Source organism: Cyanistes caeruleus, chromosome 5, assembly GCF_971803275.1.
Source record: "Cyanistes caeruleus chromosome 5, bCyaCae1.hap1.1, whole genome shotgun sequence".
NCBI classification, from domain to species: domain Eukaryota; kingdom Metazoa; phylum Chordata; class Aves; order Passeriformes; family Paridae; genus Cyanistes; species Cyanistes caeruleus.
The window spans coordinates 58,273,731-58,282,924 of record NC_141705.1 but is presented as its reverse complement, the minus strand read 5'-3'; the positions used below and the strand labels follow the sequence as shown (position 1 = coordinate 58,282,924).

General features: G+C 39.8%; 1 protein-coding gene across 7 annotated transcripts in view; it reads right to left on the bottom strand.

Moving 5' to 3' along the window:
- Positions 1–1,041: 1,041 nt before the first annotated feature.
- The window catches only part of ARHGAP10 (Rho GTPase activating protein 10), a 136,456-nt gene continuing 128,303 nt past the window's right edge, over positions 1,042–9,194 (bottom strand). For 3 of the 7 annotated variants that reach the window (XM_023926299.2, XM_086889414.1, XM_023926300.2), the window contains one exon: positions 1,042–1,995. In XM_023926299.2, coding sequence (XP_023782067.1) covers positions 1,907–1,995 — 89 coding nt within the window. In that variant the 3' untranslated portion in view covers positions 1,042–1,906. Of the gene's footprint in view, positions 1,996–7,137; positions 7,281–8,191; positions 8,406–9,194 lie in introns of those variants that run through there. The other 4 variants (XM_086889413.1, XM_086889412.1, XR_002864339.2 and 1 more) reach the window with 3 other exon arrangements.

The window sequence follows — 9,194 nt, the reverse complement described above, 5'->3', positions numbered from 1 at the left end:
TCTGGCACACAAATAGCATCCTGCCTCCAGAATGAACCTTTAAGGCCACAGATGAGTTGATAGAGCTGTGAGTCCAACCTGGAACCCAGCCAGAACGGAGCTTTGCCATGTGAACAAATCTGAGCAAGGAAACCTGCAAGCTGTTGCTGCAAATACTGGTGCAGCTATTTCCTTTACACTGAATCAAGGAGCAAATCAGAAGGCATTTTCAGTGCTTGGGTCACTTAGCCAAGACAAGAACTGCCTAAAAGCTTTGTGGCAGGGAGTCACCAATCCAGTACCAGAAGAATTTACCAAATGAAGCTACTCCAAGCCATGAGGGTCAGTGCTGGAGAGCTGTACTGGCTTGCTCCACCATTGCTCCATCTGGAAATTATTTGTGCATACTCCAGTGGTCCGTGCAGTCTGGGCAAAGAACAAATTAATGGCATGGAGTTAAACCCTCAGGAGGGAAAAAGCCATCCCAAGCCCAAGGTACCATTAACCATTAACTGGTTTACTAATCTCATTTGTTAGGAAAACTTGCAAAGCTAAGTAGAGCTGCAGTAAATGACTTGAAATCCACAGAGTCAAATTTAACAAATTTGACATTTAACAAAACTGAATTTAACAAAAAAGTGATTCTGTATTAGCATGTCATCCTGTCACTTCCCTGCATCCTCTCCACTGTCTTACTTGAAGGAGAGAAAAATAAAAAAAATTGTGATAAACTGCATGTGACTTTTAAAAAGTTCTACAAATCTTGAGGCATCAATAAGACTTCGTAGTTGGCAATCAGAGGGAAGGAAGACAGGCAAGGTGAGCAAGCAGATAAAAGAGACAAGAGATAAAATGCAGAAATTCTCCAGGATGCAAAAGCCAGAGATTCTCTTTTCACTTTTGGTTTGAACTTCCAGAGCTGCCTATTTTTTGTGAGAAAAGCTCCCCATCCCTTTTGGAGCCTGCTTGAGGCTGACTGCACAGAGCTGCCAATAATTATTTCATGCCACAACTTCCAGAACCAGAGCAAAATACTCTGCAACATAGGAATGACAAGTCAAATAACAAATAACATTTTATTTCATTTACAGTGATATTTTTGAGTAGCAAAGGAACCATGACATATAGGAGCCTGTAATAAAAGTTCATGTGTCTTATCTTTATAAAATAAATGAAATCATACACGCAACATAAATGAATGTGCTCTTTGAAGACATTTGAAAAATGTCATGTCTTGGTAACTATTATTTTTACTTACTGATGTCTGTTCTGCACTGGCTATTCCACTCTGAAATATAATTTAATTGTCAGCATGATAGCTTTTTTTATCCATCAGTATCTTCCAAACCTAAAATGATCATAGAATCATAGAATGGATTGGGTAGGGAGGGACCTTAAAGATCATGTAGTTCCAATCCCCTGCCATGGGCAGGGACCCCTTCCACTAGACCAGGTTGGTCAGAGCCTCATCCAACCTGGCCTTGGACACTTCCAGGGACTTCCCTGTGCCAGGGCCTCAGCACCCTCACATTCTGGGTGGTTATCAAAAGTTAAAAGTGCTGGTTATCAAAGCATAATCTCCAGGACACTAAGTTGATTCACAGATCAACCAAATACTTGACTTCAAAAGCTATTTATCTTGCAAACAAACATACTACTACTGCTCTTTACAACTGAAAAAACAAGCAACCTATTAAAAAATTAAGCTATCCCTCCATCCCTCTTTCTTGCCCCCACCCATTCCAACCCCCAAAAAATCTTTTGTATTTCATATTTGGCAACACTTAATGTCTTTATACAGATTTAAGATCTTCAATCCATAGTCCAGCTCTTCACTGATTAAAAGCAGTCACAGAAGTAGAGACAAGTGACTAGAACAAAAATCCATGGATACCATGTACACCTTCTTGGCGTTCAATGCACAAAGCTATAAAAACTGAACATAATTTTGTGGAATTAGTCCTCTCTTGCCATTTAACGTGCCTTCTAGCCATCCTGGCTCTCTGGAAAATTGCACTGCAAAAGAAAGGGAGAGAAAATTACTGCATCTTTTTATGTTTGAATTAGTTCTTTTCAGCTTTAGCTCCACAACACCAGACAAAGCATCCATAAAAACTTCCCATCATCTGCAATGACCAGTTTAAGAATCTGGCTAGGAAAGATAAAGAGGATTATTAACTTGACTTAAATACTTCATAATATACTTCTGCAAAGTCTACATGGTAAAAACTATTGCTTTTAGGTGCAGGAGACTTCATTAAGGAAATGGTTAATGGAGCTTAGGACATATTTATAAAATAGAAAAATCTGTGCCATAGGGGAAAAGTCAGAATTTATATCAAGCAGTGGAGAACACTTTCAGTAGGTGGGGCAAAACAAGAGCAAAACCTGTCTTGAGCAGAAGTGATGAATCTGGAAGCTCAGAGCCAGAGAAGCACAGCATGGGACCTTACTTGGCATGGAAAGTAAGCATGGAAAGAATTATAGGGAAAATAGAAATGAGCCAGATGTCATTCCAAGTATCATCTCTTCAGAGTAGAGCTGCTATTAGAAGTGACCAGTGGACAAAATCTGAATCATTCTTCTGATTAAATCCTCTCTCTAAAATTCAAATACATAGTGCAATTCACAAAACATAAAGCAAAGGCTTGAACAGCTCCTTGTGCCATCCTAAGTGCTTACCGCTGCTGATCCCAAAGTTTATGCAAGAGTATCCATGAATATAAAATAAGAAATATTTCAGCTTGGACTCTCAATGCCCCAGAAGTTACTCTGTGAGCAAGAGAAGTAATGAAATCTGACTTCCTGTATATATATGTTGACCATATTTGACAGGAAGTTAAAAAAGAAGCATAAGCCTCCTTTCTTTGGAAAATAGACTAAAAAGTCCTCAAATTCCCCTCTGAGATGTCTTTTAAGGATATAATAGAGATACCTATTTACCTATGTAACTGTAAAATCCCACACTTTTTAGCAACCCACAACATTCTCTACTGTATTAATTTATCCTCACAGTGCTTCTTAGACAGTATTTAGGGAAGACATCAGACAAATGCTGAAACATGCTGCCAGCCATGTCAGTGCTTTATTTAAAACACATTAACACATTGGGAAATGTGATATTTGTAGCCTTTTACATATCAGGGAAATAACAGTTGAGAGAGAGCAACATGTTAAGTCTCACTTCCAAAAGCATTTTAAGGCTCTTAACTTGAGGACTTAAAAACATACTTTCTCTATTTTTTTCTTTGTGTCAGACAGCTGTGCCCAGAAACCACACTTTAAACAGCAGCTATAGCTCCAAAGAACCCAGAAGATAAAACTGCTTTCAAATGCTACTGATAGTTTAGATTCAGCACGAAATTCTGGGCTTGTATTTGTAATAAATATGTTCAACAAAAAGATTCCAAAGGAAGAATGTGCACAGACAAATTACCTTTTAGGATATGTGCTCACACAGTAACTTACATTACCATTAGTAATTAGCAGGCCCTCCTCTCCTTTTGTCATTACTATTCTGCAATTACAGAGTACACATGCATTTGAAGCTGCATGGCTGACACCACCACAAACCTCCCTCCAGAAGCTGTAATTCTACATTTCCAGCAAATGCGCCAGAAGCAGCCAAACCCCTCCCTGAGGTCTCCCATACCTATGGAGCACTTCTGTATTAAAGGAAACAAACTCAAAAAAAAAAAAGACATATTAGGAAGAAAAACTAGAAAATGTAGCAGTAGGAAATTTCTACCTGCCCTCTGGTGCTTAACCTTAATTTCCATTAGAAGGACAGTAGATACCACTGGCATGTGAGTGTTTATAAATCCAAGGCCTGCTCAAACTGAGGGGAGCCCCCAGCTGAGGGGGAATCACACTGAAATTAAAATTTACCTAAAGTTTATATGCAGGGGAGGAAATGCTCAAACTATGCTGAATCACATCACTCAACACAACAGCAAACTTCCAAAGAGATATTTTCTAAGCAAGTTTGGTAAGATGATGGTGAACTCGGCACACTGCGGCACAGTCATGGCCCAGCAGCTGGGTTTGAGTGGCAAACACCATTATCACCCCAGAAGATGAGACCTAGCTGGCACAACTGAGCTCTGGGCTCAGGAAATTCAATATTGCACATGTGCATTACACAGCTGAGGGCCTCACTTGCTGGCAGACAGTTCTTTCAGACTCCAGGAAGACTGAAGAAGGAATTACCACTCAATTATACCTAAGGCCACCATTTCTAGAGATCTTTGTATATTAAAACAACACAGCAAAAAGTAATTCTTAATGTTCAGCAGATGTGGTGACTCTCTCAGCAGGGAAGGCTGCTGTCCCCACTCCAATCACCTTGTGCAAGAAAAGGTAAGATACTCGTGTACATCACTGACTGCTTCTGTAGGCAAATTGTATTAATGAAGGTGCCATCCAAAAGCAAAGCTGCTTTAAGCTCCAGTGATCCTGTTTTCTTTGCTAATCCATTTCTGAAATACAGTGTACAACAGCATGCATTCCTTTAAAATCAAAATCACTTAACCACACAAACCCCATTCCTCTATCATGCAGAGTTCTTAAACCCAGCACAGCCTATTTCTGAAAAAATACCCTGCTCAACTGAAGACTCCTGTAGTGTCCCCTTTCTGTCATTTCTTCTCAGTCAACAACAATTACAGTTCTTAGCACTTTCTCAGGCCTGCCTCATTTAAAAATACCTTGCTGTAGAAACTAAACACTTGCCCTTAAAACTACAACTCATTAGGAGAGCAAGCATCCCACAGGACTAGGGTTTGTGTTGGCACGGGACAGGAGGGGCAAATACCTTCAGTATAAAAGGTACAGAACAGAGAACTAAACAGGAAACATTTTCAGCAAGATTTAACGAGTGCATAGCAGAACTGTACAACAAGCCCAAGCACATAACCAGCACTAAAAGCCATCACCTCTTAGGACAGTGCAAATAGCAGCCAAGTTGAGAGCTCAGAGGGGGCAGTGGCTTCCTCAGTACCTGCTGTAAAGCCTTTTCAGCAGTCTCACTCATGGAAGCAAAGTGCAGAGAAGGAAGATCTCTGAGCATCAGTATGACAGCAAGTGCTATGGAACAATCATCCCAACTCAAATCCCAACAAAATCTATAGACTTGGAACTTGTAGTGAGATCTGATTTCTTCTAATCAAGAAACACCATCAGGTCAGCTTGGCATGTGCAGCCTTGCCTCTTACTTTTCTGTATTCTCCAAAGGAAATAGCTTTGATATTGCCAACGTTATTATTTTCTAACTGCAAATACATAAAATTTGCAATCAGCTCTTCCCAGAGACCCAATGCCATAAGCAGACTTTGCTCTGCTCTGGCAGCTCAAAAGTTTCCCAGGTCTCAACCATTATTGAGAGCAAGACTCACTTCCTCAGCAGTATTATTAGTCCATGGTCTGGGTGCCACTAACTTCAGCAAGACTGAATCAGACACTGGTTCACAGTGATTTCCACATCTTTGTGGAAACTGGCTGTTTTGGGAGCAAATCTAACCTGCATGGTGTCTGGCACAAGAGGGTCTCCCTTTCTTATGGGCTGTCAGAGTAAAACCCTCAAAAAGCAACATAAATGAGGATTACTGAAGGCAACAGAAATCTCTGCTAAAGCCACTAGAGCACTACTGAACACACTTCCACAGAATTCAATGATGCTGCCCAATTTTTCATCAGGAAATTCAATTAAAGCAACCAAATGTGCTGCAAGCCCTCTGTTTAGAAATCCCTTTGGGTTTTTGAAACAATCCCTGTGGATTGAGTTGATAGCAGAAATGCAGAAAATATTTATCATGTTTAGGGTTAACCTGGAATTTGGAATTTCAAAACTTACTGTTTCCTTTAATTATGCTGTGAGAATCAGAATTATGTCATGGATGGAACACAGGACTAGGAGTCAGGGAGTCTTCTCCCTGTCTTTCCAAGTGTTCTGAAATACACAGATGAAAGGTGCACCAAGAAGTAGCTCTATCTCCATTTTTAGTTCAGCAAAAGAACCATTTGCACATACAGTGCAATACAGTATTTTGGGAGTACCACTTCTCTTTGATGTAAATCCTGGATTGGTCAGGACCATAAAAAGAGACAGTCCAGGAGCCACAGCATGAATTAGAGGGCAGAGAGTGCCTTGGAGTTTAAACCAGGAACATTAACAAAGGCTGGCACTTTGTTACAGTGGGAGAGAGAGATGGGGACGACAAGGGTTGTGTGAATGTGGCTTTTTGTGTTCCTTTTATACTTAGTGGGGACGATGGGTGCCCCACTTTTCCTTAGGAACTCTCACAGTTTTTCTCATGTTTTCTCTCCCCTAAAATCAGATTTTAAGAATTGTAAAAAGCTTGATAAGAGCTATCTTGACAAGTTTTCAGGAAGCCGTCCTGCTAGCAGTTCTGCCAAGGAATTTTTATTGTGTAAATACCATTTAACCTATCTGAAACATTTCTCCCAAGTGAAATTCCCATTTACTGACTTCTAAGCAGTCTCTTTCAAGAACCAGAAATTTAATAACACTTGGTTCCAAGACTGGCAAAATTCCAGTGCCAGGCAGTCTGATTATTCTTTCCCTGATTATTGGGTATATCTGCCTCAACAACAACAGACATACACAGCCAGCATATGTCTCTCAATCTCAGATCCTCCTCTGCTTCTTCTCGTATGTGCCCTTATCCAGCTGCAAACTCTTCAAGATTTGCTTCCAACCACTTGAATTATATTGTTATGTGCTGTCAATAATATAGCCTGTAACAACTGGGAAATAAAAATATTGGCACAGCCTAAGGCAAATTGAAGATTTAAAAAAAAAAAAAAATCATCCAGTGGATATTGTTCAGATTACATTATTCATTTTCTTACACAATTCAATTAAATAGAAAACTTTGCCTTTTCTTTTCATCTTACCAGATGGTGTGTTAACATTTATATTCTATGGCACTTTAATGGAAAGACTGGGATTTGGGGAAGCACAATGTACATGCAGTACTGAAAACACCTGAATGTGAAAATTCACAGGTTCTATACAGATTCCTATCATGGGATGCAAAGCTTAACTTAAAATATTTGCAAATCTAACCTTGGCAGACTGAGACAGACTTTTTTCCCCCCCATTTAGAAATAGGAGATGGGAGCAAAGGTTAAACTCACCTTCTTGCACCAGTATTGCATTTGGCAGCTATGACAGGTGCAAGACTACTTCCCTAAATGCCATTATCCTGTCTGAGGCTGGAGCAGCCAGAAAGATTCATCCAGAGTAATGACAGGTGAGAGAGAACCACTGCTATCAACATCTATGGACCAAGAGAGACAAACCAAGAACGGGCAAGGAAACAGGAAAAAAAGAAACAAAGCAGAAAAGAGAGGAAAGAAAAAGGGAAAAAAAAAGAGACAGTATTAGAAAGTGAGACAGGCCGGGTAGAGAAAGGAGAGACGGATAAAATCTTCACTAATGGAAGCAGCACTTTTTAGTAGACATTAATTTAACAGTTACTTTAATGGTTGATACTAGCTGTATGTCAACTTGATTGATGCGTTGTCACTTTGATAGTTAAGGTTATTGGTAGAGCTGCAGAATTGATGTATTATTACTTTAATTCTTCATTTGGGGGCTTTATTAGGGCATATGGGAATTTAAATTGAGTAACTAAAGAAGCTGAATTGATTCACTGCAATCTGATTTCAGCGCAGACACAGGGGTGCCTGATACAGAAAGAAAAGGCCCATGTTGAAGCATTTCAGAGGTTTCAAATGTGGAGCCAGGTCTGCACTTGGCATGAAAAGAGCCATCCATGACATAACCTACTGGGAAAAGTTATGAAATGACCATTACATACAATTACTGCCTTATTGCTTGCATGTTCTCCTAATTTTTCCTGCCAATCCACAGCCTACTTGAGGGTGAGAGCCATGCAGGGCAAGGACAACACCTGTGAAATAACCAGGATACAGCAGAACGAATCAAAACTAATGTGTTTAAGGACATGTGAGCTTTGCTATTGGAAACCTGCAATTGGGTTTTCCAAATGCAATCCATGCAACCTTTTTCCCAAGCTTTAAATCTTTTTTGTCTGATGACATGGAAAAAGTTACAGTTGAAACTTTTCTCCACAGATGCCAGAGTCAAATTCTATACTTGTTTTGAGGCAATCCAACTCTCCAGCTGAAAAACTCAACTGAGGCTGCAATGCACCAAATGATGGGGGCTTTGTGACCACCTCTTGAGTTCTTATACAAGGAGAGAATCTTAACATTGCTCTCGCATGTTAAAAACATGACACACAAGGAACTACTTTTTGAAAGACTTTCTTACCCCAAGCCAACACAACCTTGCTGTTCTGCAGCAGAAATGCCTCTCCCAGACATCAAATCTTTTCCACCATGCAATAGATTTTTCTTTCCTGTACACAGTTTGATATCTGCGGAAGAGCCCTATCAGTCATGTTTTAAAAAACTTAAATTAAAATAGCTGGTGTTAAGGACTTTAAAAAGAGCAATCATTTAGCTAATTCATCTTTAAAAGGTTTCCCACCTAACTTGATTCAGACATGATTTGCCTGCAAGGCAGCTCTAATAGGAAACATCAAGAATGATTCTGTAAAGCGGGTGCTAGTAGGGAAGAACCTAGTGGGGACCCCAGACCACTTTATACTGAAAAAAACAATAAAAGCAGAACTGAAGTCTGGGCCAGGCTTTCTATTTCCTTGTTTGAGAGGAGACAGAGGACAGGAATATCCTATTATACATGCTATTAGAAAAAAATAAGATTTTGCTGAGCAATGACAGTAGTCATTGGCATAAGGTTTAAAAGCTAAAACCTTTCCTATCAGTTTGAAGTCCCTGTGCATTTGCTGAAGGGTACATCCCTGGAAGTTCACTGAGAACACAGTCTTGAGCACAGGAATCACCTTCTGGATGCTCATATGTAGTGCTATATATAGATCCACAGAAATCATTAAACACATGCCTTCATTCCATACCTTGGTGAATATGCCTTTTTCTACAAGTACACGCACACATTAATGCAAACCTTGATCTAAGTCAGTATAAACACTGTCTTTTTTCCTGCACTGTTCACCTGATTTACTTGGCACTCTGCTTGAAAATCCTGAAACAGAATTTTTTTCCTTTAAAGGAAAACCCCTGTGTTATTTTATAAAAAGAGTTCACATTTTAAAGAATTCACTTTCGTGGGCCAAGGCGTTCTC